Below are 19,451 nucleotides of genomic sequence, written 5' to 3'. Positions count from 1 at the left end.
ATCTCAGATCACTGCAGTTAATTCTCACTCAGCCTCTTTAGCCTTGAGTACTTACACCAAGGTCTCTTTTCCTGCGAGAAACACTGTCTTTATTGTTATCCTGTCTGTAGAGGGATTCAGCTCTCTGCTCACTTTTGCGTTGAGTTCTGCTGACCCAGGGTTCTCAGAGAACAGGAACGTCCTCCACTACCAATGCTTACTTCTCCCTCCCCTTCTTTGCTTGTTTTCATACATAAAGAGCGAAATCTATAGCGTGCTACTGAAGTCAACCACCAAGCTCCTTCCAGTAAGAATCTGACTTTAAGCCTCCTGAACTTCTCTTTTTTTGCCCTTAATGCATCCCTAGCTGTTATTTTTTAAAACCCAGTGGTTTGCTGCACTGTCTGCTGTGGAGTAATTTGCTGTGAAGGGTAACTTCAGGAGATCATTGATATTGTTTGTTGCTGTCTCATCTGCTCTCTTAACTTCCTCTTTATTCTTTAACAGCCGACACGCTGCTTCAGTGCTGTTGTCTTTGTTTGCGCAAAACCGCAGCTGTGTGATGTGTGTATAAATACCTGTACAGTTCAGCACTGACAGCAAGTAATGTAGGTGATGACCACATTAAAGGAGGCCACTGAATTTCCACTGAACTTGAAGCCTCATTTAATAAACATCAGTTACATTTTTTTGGCTCACTGCAGTCCGGTTAGTGCCTTAAACCAGCTCTTTCTCTGTTTGTGCTATCTTGCATCACTGCTAGATAGACATAATTGATGCAAAGTAAGATAAGGTGATGCAACACTCGTGATTAAAACAGGAAGGTGGTGTGTTATCAGTGTACTGCATCTGCACATGCTTAAAGGTGGGTTCTCAGAATTCATGTTGGTTCTACAACTAACTTTATAATTATGCTTTAGGTGTAATGCTGTCAATACTGTTCATTTGTTCTGACCTTCATGAAATTTTAGTTGACAATACATTGCCATATAGCTAAACATGATTAACAATTAACTGGTGTCATTTTTTTGTTAATTGTATGTCAGGTGGACTGACTGGCTGGTTAGCTGTTCCTAGTTGTCAATACTTAGTAGCTTCCAGCTGATGACGTACAGCTGAAGCTCAACAAACTTTGCTAGTGCTGCACTCTAAACGTCTTATAGGAGCAGTCAGAGGTTAAAAGTTTTCATTAGACACATGACAACTTGTTTTTGCCTCAGCTCAACTAATAAAATGGCACTAAATTGCACTATAACCTTTATTACATCAAGACAAAAGAGAAGCATCTGAGCAGTTTCTAAGTTACATAATTTGGTGATGGACTCGCCCATATGACAAATTAGTAGACCTTCTGAATATATGAGGAGATGGGCACCTCTCTCTGTATGAGTAGTGCTTTTAAAGGGAATTTGGCATTAAGATCATTTTCCAAAACATAAACAAAGTGCTGCAAAGCCATTTCAGGAACACAGAACGTCCCTCAGTTCAGTCTGTTCACTGCAGTACATCATACATAGTTGCCAGACAGCAAGAGCACTTCATACTGAAGCTACAGCAAAACTAACTGTGAGAAAGACATGGCAGGTGGAGTATTGTGCTATGAAGATGTTTTTCAGCAGAATGGATTGTCAGGTTGGCTATGTTTGATGGGAAGTTGAGTGATGCACAGTGCAGTAAAGTCCTTGATAAAACCTGCGTCCCTCTGTGAGAACACTCGAGAGTAGAGAAGAGCTTTTCTTTCAACAGGAAAACAGGATCAAAAGCACGCTGCCAGAACAAATAGACGTGGTTGAGTGGGCCAGTCAGAGTCCAGCCCTTAATCCCCTTGAAAGCCTGTGGCAAGAGCTCTGTATAGCTGCCTGTTGCTGCTTTATGAAGACGAATGGGAAAGTAATACTTCACAATGTGAAACATTTTAAGGAAGCCTTCTGGTTGTAGTCATAGTCCAGAGGAGAGATTACACCCTCAAAAATGAAGGTTCATAGCTTGGATGTCTGGTTCATGGAAAGGCCTTTAATTAATGTTGAACCTTTACGGTGTGTGGAGGACCTTTAAACTTTAAATGGTGACAGTCATACATCTCCCTTATAAACATGGACCATCCATCTTTGAGTAACCCAGGAGCATTTAAAAACACTTAATTTAAATTATTAGATCAATATCTAGTGGAGTCAAAGTTAACTCATTAGGTGATTGAAGATTAAAGGCACTGTTTTAACACATTTCCTAATTCGAGCCATCTGAAGCCCACCTACTCACTATGTTGCTATGACTCCATGATTGTAGCCCTCTCTAAAGTACAGATTTTAAAAGGCATCCTGTCTGAAGTATCATTTACAAGCACGTCAATTTCAGTACTTCAGCAGACTGCACCGGATAAAGCCATGATCAGCAATCTAACCCAAGCAATAGCAGAGTTGAAAGCTAGAGTTGGAACCATTGACTGTACATATATGTTGCAACATGCAGCCACTGTTACATTTACTGGATGTCTGTGATGCAAGCTGATCATTTATACTATGGAAATTACATTCATCTTCAGTTCAAGTGAACCCTGCAATCACATGGTGTTACTGGATTATTGAATGTAATACATGTTCTGATAAATCTTATTTTGTTTGTGTACTCAGTATAGTAACTATAAAAAAATAAACAGCTGGTTATTATAGTGATAATATTCTTTTGCCTGTAAGTTCCTAGGCTGTGAGGCTGTAAACTGTGGTAAAAGAAATATTAGTGTCAGTGCTTTGTAGCCTCTCGTTACCTCTCTTTTTTTAATTTGGCTCTCAGTTTAGCTCTGAGCCCCTGTTGATTTGCGGACGGACGGCTGTTGGTTGCTAGCAACAGAGTGCAGGTGTTGCTGAGGTTACCACTCCTTACTTCCTCTCCTAGGCTTTCTTACTCTCCCTTGTTTACACTCTCTCACACTCACACACTCACTCACTCTCTCTCTCTCTCTCTCTCTCTCTCTCTCTCTCTTCTCTCTCTCTCTCTCTCTCTCTCTCTCTCTCTCTCTCTCTGTGACGCATAATCTCTCCAGCACTGTGAGAAGTGGATAGTTAATATCTGAGCAGTGGAGGGAGGCACATCCACTGTTGTTTTGTCACTTGGAAACGGGGAGGTCTCTTCAGGTAAAGGTTGAGTTATATGTAGAGTTTTTGGAGACTACTGCTAGGCCTTCTTGTTTTTAAGCTGGTTTAATACTTTTTATCCAGACATTGGGCCTCATTCACCAATATCTTCTTATGTTTTTTCTTCAATTTTATTCTTGAGAAAGGTCCTCAGAAAAGGTCTGCGTCACATTCATGACGTGTTCTTAAACCACAGAATTATTCACACCTTTGTGATCGTGACTGTGTGTAGATTCTGTTCTTACCTAACAGCAAATCCCAAATAAGAAAACACTGCTGAATGTCCGAATCTTCATGAGAACTGTGTAAGTGGGTTTTAAGAAGGAATCTCTTCTTAAGGACGGTTGTTGAATGAGGCTCATTGTTTCTTTGTCATGTTAGGCTGCGTGGCGCTCTCACGTCTTAGCAACAGGTGATTGGTGCTCGGAGGCCGTTGTTAAGGGCTGAAACCTTGGGCCACACCCAGCACTCAGCCTCCTCGTATCCCACAGTGCCTTGTGCTCACTCTCCCACCTTTTCATTCTGCAGTAGGACAGTGTAAAAAGGAAACTGACAGGCTGCCAAAGACTGACTGGCATTGAAATGATCATTAACTCAGTTTAATTTAGCTGGAAACTGACTAAACAATAATGAGCGCTGAATCAGTCTCTAATATAAAGTCATTGGTTGTACTTTGATCTGAATTGAACTTGTTTACTGCTTGCCCCCCACCCCCCCATTGATTTGTCGGCAGAGTTCATCTTCCACAAATGCTATTTTATTGATGTATTCTGTTTGTGTTTTAAATTGTGCTAAACCGGCTCGTTGCACCATGTACGTTATGCTATATGTGTTGCTCTGCTGTCGTATACTCGCTCTGCATGTTAGCTGATGTGTGGTAATGAGGTTTTCTGTGATACATAAATTACCCAGACAGGCTCTTCCTGCCCACCGCTTTCTGTTCACCTGTTTGCCTGCCTGGCTCTCGTCTGCTGCTGCAGGCTCCCACGCTTTCACAGCCAGAGAACACGCGCTCCGTAATGACTAAAAGCTGGAAATGGGTGAGCCTTATAGAAAGGCTAGTACCACTCTTCATCTTGACAAGACCATAACAAGAAATCCGCAGGGAATCCAGCACTCGCAAGAAGTCGGCTGGAAAATTTCTCCTTTCTTGAGATGCCGTGTTTATCTTGAAAGCAGTTCTTTTTGAGCGTGAAAGGTGAGACAACTCTCTCAAAGCAGCTATCAGTTTGCATCTGAAATGACTAGTTCTCAGCTACATGGTAATGCAGCTTTGTTCCTTTTGAAGGAAGAATCCATGGAAGGCTTATGGAATATGTCACTGGATTGGGCTGCATTTAAAGGAGGCACTGCTGTTAGCTGTTGGTTGAGAACGTATCCTGTACATTTCATGAAATAAAGGACTCTCTTGAGTGTAGGTTGGAGGAGGAGGGTGGCAGTGAGGAGGTCTGGCCTTATTTGCTTCGTGACAGTATAAATGTGGTCGTTCTCTTTTTGTTTCTGCTTTTTTTCTTCACATCTTTTCTTGCTTTTGAAGGCTTGTTCTTGGGCTTGTTTTCCATTAGTAAGAGGCCTTTGGCTTGATGACTTTATTTGGCTTGCCTGTTTGTCTTTTGCTTCCTTGCTATTTCCTCCTGAGGTATTACTTACAGCATTTGTGGGGGGGTTTCCAAAGCGTTTAGTTGCAGGAGACTTGTGGTTAACAATCATGTAAACTTTGTGAGTGTTTTTTTGTAAGTGTGTGTGTGTGTGTGTGTGTGTGTGTGCGCACACATGTCGCTCAATAGCCTGGCATGAACTCCTCGCTGCTCGACCTGCCACCCCCAACTGTAAGGCTCAGGGTTTGGCATCTCCACACCTACCAATTTAGCACCTCAAATGTGGTCAGCAGAGCAGCATCCAGAGGCCAAGCAAACTCAAATTACAGAGAGCTTTTGGTTTCCATGAATCAGATTTTCAGTGGCTCCTGCTCTCTAATTATAGGTCAGGGCAGTTTGTTGCCCGATTTGTTTTATGACTCGGAGGTATTGCTGTACTCAGAGCACTCTGGTCTATGGCCAACTAGGGCTCAACACAGTTGAAATATCTGCTCGCAAATGTGACAAAGCAGCCTTTAACTGTCTCAGATAGCAAGACATTTGAGGAAATTACTCCATTTTTTTCTTGCCTCAGATGTAGTCAGTCAGACCAGATCAAGTTTGCTTGTTTAATTTTGAAGTAGAGCCACTAATGTACCAGGTTAAATAAGCTTATAACAAACGAGGAATGCCCCAGTGGTATCTAAATAATAAAATAATTGCTTAAAAAATGATCATCAGACAGATGTTTAGATGTGACTGATATTTTAAACAGATATTGGATGATCTGCACAGGATATGTATGTTTACGTTACTGAACACTCATTTTTAGATGAACTTTCATGGAGATTAGATTTTTTTTTCGGTCTCTTACTTTTCTCTTATTTTTAATGTTTTGTTTTATTTTGTAGTGTTTTAACCATTGGTTTGTAGCGTTGTGGGTTTTAGCATTATCAATGATTTTTTTTTCATTATTATCATCTGCATCAGCCCACAGTTCCCATATCAGTGCATCCCTGTAACAAACCAACCTGCTTTTTGTGAACTACATACCTCAATCATCACACATTAGTTGTGTCGAGTTAAATCAAGTACATTTATTTGGTTTCTAATACTGCATGACATGGTTATCTATAAAAATGGACAAAAGTATGCCACACATCTAAAAACAGCCGTCTTGTAGCCTGGATTTTTCCCTGTTCTTTTGTCCCTTTTTAATCATCTCAGTATGACATACATTCCTTTAAATTATACTTTGTGTTCATGTTTTGGACATGACCTTTTTATTGGGCTGTTTTAGCATCTGGACTTGATTTGGACTCACTTAAATTATGCACGTTACACTAAATTGTTGCACTCCCCTTCATTTTAGCATCACTGTGGAATCTGTTGGCCTTCTAAAGCAGTAGGCCCGTATACCCAGGTTTCTCATTTGTTTGTGGAAAGTTGGGGGAGGCTTTGCTTTTGCGGTTGACACCTTTTGTTGCTCACTTTTTATCAGAGGGGAAAAAAGCTGTCTGTTTTGGCTATCAGTGTGAACGTGTTTTCGTTTAATGGCCAGAGATGTGGTTTTCTCCTTCTCTGTTTGTTTTCCAGCAGTCGATTGACTTTCAGACGCTGTTTTTTTATGCACTGGAATGTTGGAACAAAAGCAAGGCAAGGTTTTAGCCCTCTTCATCCTCACAATCAGCCTCTGTAACATTCCTTTATTCAGGATGTGAGTCTGACCGGAGGATGTTTGAAGTCTTACAAACTCCATTTTTCTGCTTGGGTTTTTCTTGCCGTTTAAAACCTTAGTGGCCTTTTGTTTACACAGCTCAGATTAACAATGTTAACCTGGAAGGCTGTTTGGAATGCAGTCTATCTAAACGTAGCGTGACATTACTTAAACTGTGTCAACACCGTCAGAGTTAAATAGAAAGTGTGTGCTTGATTAATGGAGAGCCTTTACTCCTGCGTATGTGCTGTTTTGATAAATCTTATCTTGAGGATTTCTCTGAGATTATTTTCTAGATAGCAGCCAGTGCTTTCTAATACTTATTACACTGCCGCGTAGTGTTTTTTGCCAAACAGAGTCTGATATGCAGCTCTTAATATCTGTTAACTGTACTGTAAAATAGTTGAACTGGTTCACGTTTGTTTTTGTTTTTATATATAGATTTAAAGCCGACACACCCAACAGTTTATAGCAGCTGCAGCTTTAGTTCAAAACAGCCTGATATTTTATGGGTATTAGCAACAACAATATTTTGGTGACCTCTTAAAGCTCCCAGACCCATCCACATTACTGAGGACACCATTCAACTATTTTGGCCCCTGTTCTTCAGCTTTTGTTTCACAGTAGTGGAGCTTGTGGTCTCTCTGTTCTAACGTTTGGACACTTGTTGAGCAGATGTATTTTTTTCCGCCGTTGGGAGTTGTGTAGCAGTTAAGAGAAACATGTGACCTGACCTGAACTCTTCTCACTGACCAGGGCCTGACTCAAACTCCCAAGTGGGGTCAAATGACCCTTTTTCAAAAGCTTCTGCCCTTCAGCGTGGGGCACTGGAAAGGTGAGATCATGCAGCCATGCTTGTCTGGAATAGTCCTGAACTTGAAATGATTTTTCCACTGCGGAGAAGAGGGTGGGGGACCTGCAGGAATGTTCTCAATGGAGTCGAAGCTGGAACACCCACCTCTCAGCCAAAGCTTCATTTTCCCATACCATAGGGAAAGATTCCTTTCATGTTATACCCCGATCTCATGCAACTTTTCCAAGTCGACCTCCTGCCCTTCCATTTTTTAAAAAGGTTTTTAGAGATCGGTTTCCTTTGCTGAAACACTATCCTGAGGGGTACCAATTCTCCATACCCTGCAGAGCAGGGAGTGGTAGTTTTATGTTTTCCAGACTTGAGGAGGAATGGCAGAATCCTAGTGACGAAGCCTCACAACTGTTGACCAGAGACATTTATGGCTGTCACTATCGATTATATTAATAATTGAGGAATCACCATTATTTTGACAAGTTTTGCCAGTAGTCTGTTTTTAATAGGACCATACAATAAACAAAAATGAAACTCAACCGAACATTAACAGACTGTGCAAAGCTTTTCAGAGATTCCAGAATGCTTTACTGGAAGATGACAAACAAGGAAGAAAGAAATTGATTAAAAGCACTATATCGCATAAAATGTGTTTTTTTTTGTTTGGTTTTTTTTTGTTATGCTCTTCCTTACTGTAAGAGAGATCAGTAGGAGTTTCAAATGTGAATTATCACCATGCAAGTTGCCAACAGTTCATGGAGAAGATCAGTTTTAATCCATGACGAGTAATTGTGACAGCCCTAGAGGGTTTATGAGGTAGCGCTCTGAGGAAATGACTGTTCGTTTCACAAGCATCCTTTCAAATGCTGACCTTGCTTGGGTTGTCTGTTGACTCATGACTAAAGTATGTGTACCTCTACCAACAGACAGTCAAATAAGGTTAATAATGTTTGCCCAGAAAAGTATTTAGGTTGGGTGTGGTATGTCTTTCTGTGAGCATATTTGCCCAAGAGAGGTGTTAAGTGCCTCAGTGTTGTCACTCGTAGTGGTGGATGACTAGTGGATCATAGGTAAATGTTCATCTTAATTTATCTTAAATGCCTTTTACATTAGACATTGTCAGGAGCAACTTTACAGGCATTGTACATGCTTCTTGTATGTTGTTGGGTGGTGGCCCATGTCCTTGGGCCTTAGACGACATTATTGAAAGTCAAGAAACCTATACACTCATGGTGACAGTAGCTGATTGGTTGAAGGTTCCCTAACACAACACCCGCACTGACACACACACACCCACATACGCACATACGCACGCACATATGCACGCACCCCCAACCACACAATGTCGGATTTGATTGGCAGGTGAAAAATTTCAGTCCTTTTATTAGACCACTGAATGTTCCCCATTCCAACCTCAAGACTTCTTGCACTAGTTAAACCTCTGTGGTGGAGTATTGTGTGCAAATAAAATAATTTACCACCCATTACTCATACTGTCAGCCTGCTGTGTGTTCTACATCCCAGTGCTCAAGTCAAAGGCAAACACTGCTGGATTATACAAACGTTAGTGATAATTTGATATTTTCTTGATTGAGTTTATGTGGCCCTTCAGCAAGGATGGAGAAAGTCCAGTCTGTTGGCTACTGGTAAGACTTGTCATCAATCCAGATTATAAGGCGCCTTTTGGCTTTGAATGTCAGCTGTTTGAAAATCTCAATTGTGTGTTAACCACAAAGCAGGGCTTAGAGATCCAGGGTGTGGACGAAGTGCAAGGCCAGTGTACGCAAACTTGGCAAAACGGAGACAGCTTGAAGAAAAACTAGCTCCGAACCACTAATGGTGTGTTTAAAACCACAAAGGAGAAGCTGAGCCAGGAAGCCGACTTTGTTTTTGTTGAGCGCCGCTGTCGCTCCCACTACGGTTCTGTATTAATTTAGCTCTCGTTTCCAGTGCCTGTTCTCCAGCTGTTCCTCCATACACTGCCTTTGGCTGTGCATCTGTAAACGTACAGTGACTTTGGGTTTTGGTGGTGTGTCTCTTCCAGAGCACACTCGCTTATGGTTAGCATTTGGTGGTCTTTCCTTACAATTGTAAGCATTGGTTTTTGGTTTGGAACAATCTAGCCTTTGGTCTGCAGGCACCGTGCTTTGGATTGTAGGAGGTCTGCGCTGTTACTGTTCGCAGGTCCACTTTGTTTTTACTGGCGGTTTAATGTAGCATATCACATAACTGCCAAATGTGCTCAGCAGCTCTGCTCGGTTTTTATGCATTTATTTCACAAGCCTTGCCTCCAGCCAAGTATTTCACATGACCTTTCCGCTGCCCTCCTATATTGAAACAGCTTGTAATGGTACCTGTGCAAATACTACTTGAAAGAAGTGCAGCAAGGGGCAGGTGTTTGAATGTAGCAGTGCCAGACTAATCTTCCCTGTAATCCTGTCTGACACTCCATCACCAATTACTTTTCTTTTTCTGCTCTTTTATTTTATGTAACGTTTAAAATATCAAATATTATATAATCAAGGATAACATTGCAGAGATAAACAAACTGTTTAGTCACTGTAGTACTCTGGAGTTGGAGAAGAGTAATATGATCCTAATCCTAAATTAAAGTCAACCTAAAATCAAAATTGAACCTTTTTTTTTTTTCAGTATGTTAGTTCATGCCCCTGGTCATATTAAGCATGATTAAGCATTAGTTCATATTAAACATGATTCATCTTATCATTTAAAAGACAGAATTGTTGTTTTCCCATAATCTTCAATCAAAATGTAAAAACGTCTTCGAAGTTTTAATCAGAGACTGTCACAAGTCGATCCATGCCAAATCCGAGTCCAGTCTCGAGTGTCTGGGGTCCGAGTCGAGTCTGGAGTCTCTGGGGTGCGAGTCTTTAGTTAGTCAAAACTTGCTTAGAGAACTGTAATTTGGTCTTGTTATTAACTGCAGGTCTTGCATTGTGTGAAAGTAGACTCGTGCTAAAAACTGCTAAAAGGTTTGAAATGGCTGCAAATAAATAGCCTTCCATTAGAATTAGAAAAACCTTCAGTCTGATAGAACTGAAGAGCTACATGCAGTAAATGTAATGCCCTTTAGACTCAAACCAGGCGCAGCTCCAAGCTGGGGTAGAATAGCATTGCAGTAATAACTGCAACAACCGACAGGCAGAGTCACACATCAAAGGTTGGAAATGAAATGTTTCATTGACACATTAAGGATGGGGCACCTAATGCCGTAAACTTTCAAATATAATTTTTTATTTATTTATTTTTTTTTTACCCTGGACTGAAATATTGTCTACAGTTTCGAGTTAAGTCACTTAAGGGTGAGTCAGTCACCGTGTGATTTGAGTCCGAGTTGCTGACTCGAGTCCCCTTATCTGATTTTGATTGCATCATCGTGCACTAGCAGGCAGGGGGAAATAATATTAACTAATAATATCATGTACCTCCTCCCCCTCCTGCCACTCCCACTTGCCATCAAGTGTAACCCTAGTCCAGAGACCCTGCCTAATACTGCATTTCACACGGAAATGCATCACAGTATGAAAAGAAAATGCATTGTGACTTCTGATTCATGTTGAGTTTAAGAGCCTTGGCTTTCACTTCATTCTTATGAAGTCCGTGGTTGTAAATGTAAGGTACCGTAATAGAGGGTGCCAAATTAAATCAAGTATTGTTTCCCACCGTTTGACACTTTTGGCTTTTTGTCTCTTTGTGAATGATATACTTCATTCATCAATTGTATCAACTGATATACTTCATTATCAAATGCGTTGCTGTATTATGCTATTTTATGTCAAGTGTGATAGAGTGTGATTATTTGCCAGATTGAGAAACAAAGTATTCCCATATTTATTGACTAGGAGGTAAAATGTGGCTAGTAGACGCTAATAACGTGCCAGTGTGGCTAAAAAGCTTAGCCTGGAATGCAGAGCTTTGAGCTTTGGGGGACTAGCTGAAGGATCACTGGTAACACTTCCCACCCATCCACCACACTGTGGTCATGAAAGCTGCTGAAGAATGAGTGCTGCCTGCTGTTGTTCAACAAGATTAACATTCTGCAGCTCCATTCTTCAGCTCCAGTGAAACCCTTGTGCTTTTAAGTAATAGAGAGCCCTGCAGGGATTGGTGGTGAGATGCACAGAGAGGGTGTGTCCCAGAGAACTGAAATTGGAGTGTGAGACTCTACACAGCTCTCTCCAAGAGTGCTTTTGTGAATGTAGTTAGACAGGGAACATGCTGGTGTTACAAAAAAAAAAAGAAAAAGGAAGAGGACAGGATCTGTGTGGGATTTTGAGAGATTAGGATGGAAGAATTTGGTGATAGAATGTAGGGCTGCAGATAAGTCGACACAGTCATTTTGCCCAGAACGTTGATGTGTTGTTCACTTAAAAGCAAATCTGGTGTGTCCACTAGCCCTGCCTGTGGTTCACCTATGGTCCTTTGGTTCTCTTGTATCACACAGCAGCAGAGTCTCGATGGCCCATTGCTTCAGCCAAGTCGTAAAAAAGGCTGAAAGTTGCTGCTCCTGACAGCATGAATGACAGTTATATTTACTGAACTCTAGAGTCTGATACTCAGAGATGTAAGATTGAGTAAACGTGATGCCTGCATGAGATAAATGACTTGAGAAATTTGGATATGAAACATTCAGCACCACAGAAGCTGCTAGGTGCTTACATGTACAGACCACAGGTTTATCTGTATGGTGTTCAGTTCTGGTTTTAACTATTTTGCACAATAAAAATATTTTTATTTTCCTTAATTTGTGAAATATGATTCTTGTTACTAATTATGTAATTGTAAATACTAAATAAATACAAGAAATAAACAAAAAATAGTAAGTATTTAATATATGTAATCTAACAGGTAAATGCCATTCAGTCAAGCTGAGTATGTTATGTGTGTGTGGCAGAACATAGGTTTTACCAAAATAAAATATTTTTAATATGTAATTGTATAAATATCAGGACGTATAGGTTAGTTAGGTTAGCGTTAGTATCGGTTTCGGTACTTGGTATCGTCCAATACTCAAGGATTAGGTATCTGTATCGGAAGGGAAAAGGTGGTATCCATGCATCCCCAAGAAATTATACCTTGTAGGTAGAGCTGGGCGACATGGCCAAAAATGTTATCACGATAAACAAAATTCATATTGTTCGATATCGATACATACCGCGATAAATGTCATATCATTATTTCTTTCAAGTTTGAAGGCTGATTTTTGGTCCTGGGTGGTTAACTGCTGTTTTAAACTATCCTTTATGGTCGGAACACGACAAACACTCAAACAGTGGAACATTTCACAGATCTGTCATGGGAGAGTGGGAGAAAGTGTCTGGTGAGCCGTTTTTACCAGCTGGAAAAGCGTGGCTATTTTGTAATAGTCATAATTTAAGAAAGAAAACAGATTATTTTTAGCTCGGCTACCCTGTTACAAATGACATCACAGTATTCAGACACCAGCTAGCGACGACTGGATTTCTCTATTCTATCGTAGCAGTTTAAGGGGTGAACCGCAAAATATCAACACCAGACAAACAGAGTCCTTTTTTTAGGTATGTTTAAACTGAAAGCGGTGCTTTTGTGTCGTGTTTGATCTACAGTATCATCAGTTCGCCGTGTTGTGGAGTGACGGAGCGCTGCTTCAAGTTAGCCAGCAGCTAAAAACAGCTAGCCTGGAAAGCTAGCGCTCTCCTGCTCTCCAATGCCTCACAGCTTCCTCAGTTACTTTCGTTTAAATGAGGACTGTAAGTTGCATGAACCCACTTCTTTCTTTCTCTTTCGTTGCTTGTGAATGCACTCATACTAAATATGACTGAGCGCTGTAACAGCGCTGTAGTTGTGAGGATTGTGATTTAACGCTGCTAAAGCTGGTTAGGAGGTTAGGAAAGAGGTGAGTTCGCTGTAGGACAGTACAGTTACACCACTGACCTCGTCACTCACACTCACAGGAGAACAGATCGCCGGTCGCTCCACTCAAACAGGGAATGTGTTCAGCCGTTGCTAACGACTCATCTTACTCGTCGCCCCCTCCCTCTCTAAATCATGTAGAAAAACTCAGAAGTGCGCCCTCTCCTGGCGACAGCAGAGTAGTGTCGCGTTCCTTGCAGTTGAAAACGCCACCAAGGCTTTCGCTGAACGTGGAAGTGTGAGAACAGTGTATTATGTCGAACATGTCGTATCGCTCTATCGAGGAAAAGTTATATCGCAATAATTATTTTATCGCGTTATCGTTTAATCGCCCAGCCCTACTTGTAGGTTGTTTAATGTCACCGTTTAGCTTCTCCTGGTTTTTTGTGTATAGGCCACTTCTCCTCCTGCAAGTGCAGGCATCTGTTCAGGCACCATGGGCTCAATAATATCCTTAACGGTAAGAGCCTCATGAGGTGTTCTCAGCAATCCTCCGTCTGTTGAGTGTGCCAGCTGCCTCATCAATTACAGACCTCTTCTCTCATCTCAGTACAGCTGGGAGCTTGTTGCTTCTGGTGAAAAAAAGCAGGCAGTCACCAAACCAAAAAGCTGCTGTTCTTCTTTCTGCATGCCTCATTAATAGCACCCCTCCCTGCCTTCTCTTACAGAAATGTGCTCAGTGCATCTGATGAGCAATCGAGCGTCAAATTGCTGCAGTATCTGCTGTTCTGCTGTCCTTTCAGTGACCAGCATGCTTCGTCACATCATTATAATCTCACTACGAGTTGTCACTGATAAACTACATGTGTTGTCATCTCTGTGCACATTTTTTTCATTCTGTAGCTAAACCAGTAGTCATTTGAATCCCTAGACAGCCGGTTTGAAGGAAGTAGCCTGCTTAATACAGTGAAAGCAGAAGTGCTATATCTGACACTTCCTGACCCAACCTTGACACTTGTCTTTCATGTATCTGTTTTCTTATCTAGTCATTTGTGCTGACAAGTATTTGATACTCTCTTTATGCGCCCTTTTAGGATTCAGTAGATCAGCCTCTGTACTGGCTTCTCTAATGTTTACCTGGATTCTGTTTGTATTTTAAACATTGGAATTTTATAAATAAGCAGATTAGTCAATGAATGAATAACCTGCTGATTATTAGAGGTGGCACGATTCTACTTTTTCTTTTCTGATACCGATATTAAAACCAAAAATGTTTCTTTAAGAACTACTAAACTTTAAAATAAGCTAATTTAATTTTTAAATGGAGCACTTCAGATGATCATCTAAAACTAAGCCATCATGCTGAAACTTCTCAATCACTCTAGTGCCCTACTGGAAGAAATACATAGCAAAGAACATAACAGTGTGAGTGTGTGCCATTTCACGGTAGATTTGTTACAGGATTGAATCTTCACAATTATTCTTTTTTTCTCTCTGATATCTGATCCAGTGTTTTCAGCTTATGCTGGCACCCATGATCAGTAGCAAGCTGTGCACAAGCTTCCAGATGTTTCTAAATTCTTTGTTGTGAAAATATAAACTAGGATGCTGGTACAAAACCTTGTATGGCCATATTTGTATTTTTTTTTTTACTCATAATTTAAAAGTACCACCTGCTCTTCACTGTCAAAATGTAATGACGAATGGACCAATAGAAACGGTCTAAATAAACTTACACTGAAATATTTTCCTTGTCCTGTAAAATTACACTTTTGAGATAAGAGGTTTCGTTCCGACATGACACCATGAAAGCTTTTGGGTGCTGTTAAAATATACATAAACGTCAGACTAATCATTGCCAATTTAATCCTTTTAAAGCAACTACTTCCTTAGCAGTTTAGTCTTTCAGTGTTCTGTGTAACAAGGTGCAAATCTGTCTGTATACAAAATATAAGCAGTGCAGCAAACGGTCAGTCTGCCCAAAACATATAATTTGTTACCAGAACTTCATGATGAATGGTTGGCTGATATGATTCAGTAGGTAATTAAAGGGGAAACGTTGGTTTTACCTTAATATTATGTTCTTGATTACTCTAATGGTGAGTTTTGGGCAGGATGTCTGACAGAGACTAAACACTTAAGATACATTTCAGATGTGCTGCAGGAAAGCCTTCGCTGCAGGTTGAGGCTGTTGTTTGCATTAGCGTTTTCTGAGAAGGAGTCTGAAACATAAGACAGATCCATGCTGTCAAGTCCAGGCTTGGAAGAGGCCGTCTGTGGGCTCAAATTCAGAGCTTCCTCTAGGATGACCCTGTTCCCCACTGCAGTGCATCTGCTCCTGCAGCGCTACAGGATGAGGGCTTATGCAGTAAATATCATGCATGTTGTCATAATAATGCCATGTTAAAGCAGGAATGGGGCTCCGTCGACCTATGGAAGAAATAAAGAACTTGTATCAGCGTGTCTAAAGCAGGCTGGAGCCAGTATTCACTGTCAGGTATTCAGATTATTTCAACCTTTATTTGGATGCAAATAAGCAGCCAAAGGCTTCGTTCTGACAGAGGAATGCTATATTGTTGCCCTTGAAATCCCAGGAGCAGGACCTAAGACTATACCGGTTATATTTCTAACAGTTATCTGTGATGCCTATTACAGGGATATTACTCTACAGATGGTACAGGTGACCTCTTCACCTTTTATAGCAGGCTCCCTGAAAATTAAATTATCATGTAGAAAATGTGATCTTCTCCCCCCCAGGCTAGCACAGATTTCCTTTCCAGTGTGAAATACGAATGAACGTGTGTGTGTGTGTGTGTGTGTGTTTCTCACAGCTCAGTATTTGATTGAGGCTAAGGAGATCTCTCAGTCAAAGCCTAATGTAAGCAGAGTCATTAAAACCTCTAATTAGATTATCAAATTGACTCCCCAGTGCAGAATAAGCACCAACATTGGTGAAATCCAAACAAAAAGGGAGATGGGGAAACAGCTGTAGAAGGTACCTTGGTAGCTTATGTTGTAATCATGCTGTACACTTAAGCATTGTCTGCCATGAATAATAATTACAGAGTGCTAACGATGCCATCAGGGATGAATAAATCTAAGGTAATGCACAAGGCCATATGTGTTTGACTTTGAAATGTCACCCTTAGCAGTTGCGTAATTGCCAGTGAATAGGGGAGCCTGCTGATGGAGCCTAATGTTGCTTCAGTGTTGCTTAATGTTGCATATTTAACTGGTTTTAATTTCATAGCTGGTGCCCTTCAGTGTTCTCTACAAGAGAAAGTGAGAGTACAAGTATTGCAGTAGTCTGATCATTAGAGCATGAGTTATAGCAGTAATTGTTGTGCATTTATATTTTTCTGTGGCTGATAGATGAAAGTGCTCCACTTAAGAATTTCAGCAGTAGACTAGATTTGCCATCAAACACAATATTTTCCTTTTTAAAAAGGCTGCATAATGTCCTCATTAATTCCCTGTGATCTGACCCTTGCCTTCTCCCCGTCTTTCTTCTTGCAGATGGATTCACCAATCTCCACGCCAGCTCCTCCACCTCTTCACCTACTCGCTCCAGTCGGCAGCAGCGATATCTCCTCCCCCTGTGAGCAGATCATGGTTCGCACGCGCTCAGTGGCCGTCAACACATCAGATGTGGCTCTAGCCACGGAGCCTGAATGTCTAGGCCCCTGTGAGCCTGGCACCAGCGTCAACCTGGAGGGCATTGTATGGCAAGAAACTGAAGACGGTAAGAACTTCAGAAGATTCATATTGGTTTATGCTGCCCTTTTTAAGTTTTAATCATATTTAAGAAAACCACATTCAGAAAGTGCTATTTGGAGCACCAACCACACACAGCACATTTTTGTGTTTTTAAGACTTTGTAAGTATCTGTTGTTTGAGTTTAAAAGGGTGTACCGGCCTGAAACTGGAATTTAATACGTTACTTGTCATGTTGTTGAGCCCATCATTGTGTACTTCCACCTTATTAGTTTGGCATTTTTATATTTTCATTTTTTTCGTTCATCAGTGTTCTCTCACTGAAATCCTCAGCATGCAATACTTAAATACATTATACAGCCATTGGGAATCCATGTGGTGTCACTTAATCTTGACTGCTAGCCACTGATCTGTGGGCTAATAGATACAACTAAGCTAGCATTAGTGTAACTCCTACTTCAGTTGCTGAAGAAAATTGTATAGAAAACACACAAAATAGCCCCCTTTTTACCACTTTAGCCATAAAAAGGACAAACTTGAGATAACGTATCTAGATGTTGTTAACTGTAGTTTTTAGCTTGTTGTTCTCATCTGACAAGTCATCTCTGTTTTTAGAGTAATCTGTTCTGTCCATTGAAATGATTATTTGATCAAGGTCTTTTTATTAAAGATTTCTCTATATACAAAAGACAAACAGTCCCTCACCCCCAAACACACCCACCATCCGGACCTACATCAGTGAGAAAAAGCTGTTCAACATTATATAAAAACCGAGGTACATTGTAACTTAAAATAAATACATATTATGAAGTTACATTTTTGGCTTCCATTTTATCCACGTGTCAGGAAGGGCTGCCAAATCCTATAAAATCTCAGTACAGATCCTTGAAGAGTATCTTATCTTCTTTAGCCTGAGGTATTGCATAATCTATTTGATGCACTGAGAATAATTAGGGGGAAGAGGGTCCTTCCACCAAAGCAATATTAATCTAATAATATTAAATTAAGTGCAAAAGGCCAATATGATGTATTTATAATTATATAGTTGGGTATCTGGCGGTGCAGCACCAAATAATGCAATATAATGAGAGTAGCCTTCTGGTTCTTCTAGGAAATAATGATTTGAAAACAGTTATACAGCTGCAGATATTTGATCTCCTAGCAGTAATGTTAGCTGTCTGACTTACTGCGTTCACCAGCTAAAAACATTTCTAAACGGACTGCCCCACAAACCCACCCCAAAGCAGTTGTCGTTGTGCAGATGTTCCTTCTTACCACTGTAGGATGCAAGTAAGCATGTTTACAGCAGATGCAGTGATGCTTACATTTTTCATTTTGGCCTGAGTATCCATTTAAGTCAGTTAGTAAAGCACTAACAAAAACTGTTTTTTTTTTTTTGGACTATAAAAAGTGTTATGAACTGAAATCATTCATTAATGAATTTTTCAGCTTATTAAAAGCAGTCTCCGTATTAGTTACAAAATTTCCATATCTGTGGGGCCCTCTGTTAGATGCATCTGCTTGAGTACCATGGCAGAACTGAAGTGCACAGGACATACAGGTTTTAAAGAAAGGTATTAAGGATTTAAGCAGCCCTTTTCCCTCTATGACAGTGGGTGATTTTAATTTAGGGCAAGGGAGACAGATAGTTACTTAATTCCCAGGTTTGCACTATCAGAAGTGTAGCCTTTTTTTTAGGCATTTGCATTTCAGTGTTTACTTCTGCAGAAATGAGGGTCCAGACCAAAGACAGCAAGCCTATGAAAGCTGCAGCCCTGCTGAGTTTTTCATCCTGTTTCATGCTGATAGGTAACTGGAAGAGAACCTCCGCTAGCTGCTCTTGCGTCACATGCATGTTCAAACATGATTCCACTGCAGGGGTGTTAATTTGTTTCAACTCTGTGAGAGGCTGAGATGGGCACTAACAGTAATGAAAGCATAAACAACATTGTTTACAGTTCGGCCTCCAGCATAGTGTTTTGGAAAGTCACGAATGAGAGCTGCTAAGAACAGCCCAGAACAATTTCCGACGGAGGTTACATCTAGTTGTCGTACTGCAATCAGTTTCACGGTTGTTTGTAATGGTTAAGATTAGGAAAGAGCAAAGGGAGCCTGTTTTAGCTTTGAGAGCCAAAGAACAATTACCTACTGTAGCTACTGTCATCCACTTCGTCTTTGTTTTGCAAGTGAAAAGCTTTGTATATGTATGATGTAAGTAAACGGCGATGCTGTCGAGGTGCTTATCATTGAAATTCTCCCTCAAATCTTCATTCAGAACTCCACTAATGACTGCTCATATTGCTGCGCAGTTTAAAATTGCTGCAATTTTAAACATTAGGCAGCCTTCATACTCACAGGCTCCCACGCATCCCATTAACTGCAGTGCACTACATTTCAACCCCTCTAGGCTAACCTGACAATGGCACAGGGAGGATGTATGACTAGCTTGGGCCCCCCCCATCCCCCACCTACCCATTCCTTCCCCTCCTCCAGTGCCTCTGCTTTGCAGCCCCTTGGTGATTCAGTGCCTCGTTTCTGGCACTTCAGTACCTCTCATGCAGTGTTAGTAGTGCCTGAGCCCCAGAGGTCTCATCATGGCGCAGCAGCCTCCGCTTGACAAATGCAGAAAATAAGCCAGAGAAAAGTCTAAAGCAGCCTCCAGAGAGCATGGAGGA

General features: G+C 40.9%; 1 protein-coding gene across 1 annotated transcript in view; it reads left to right on the top strand.

Annotated features, from left to right (window-relative positions):
• znf609a (zinc finger protein 609a) overlaps positions 1–19,451 on the top strand; it is a 112,170-nt gene that overhangs the window by 74,587 nt on the left and 18,132 nt on the right. The window contains 1 exon segment of the mRNA XM_036576354.1: positions 16,579–16,804. Within this exon segment, the coding sequence (XP_036432247.1) occupies positions 16,579–16,804 (226 nt within the window).

This window comes from Colossoma macropomum, unplaced genomic scaffold, assembly GCF_904425465.1.
Source record: "Colossoma macropomum unplaced genomic scaffold, Colossoma_macropomum, whole genome shotgun sequence".
Lineage (NCBI taxonomy): Eukaryota > Metazoa > Chordata > Actinopteri > Characiformes > Serrasalmidae > Colossoma > Colossoma macropomum.
The sequence above is the reverse complement of the archived record's forward strand: the minus strand, read 5'-3'. Positions and strand labels throughout refer to the sequence as shown.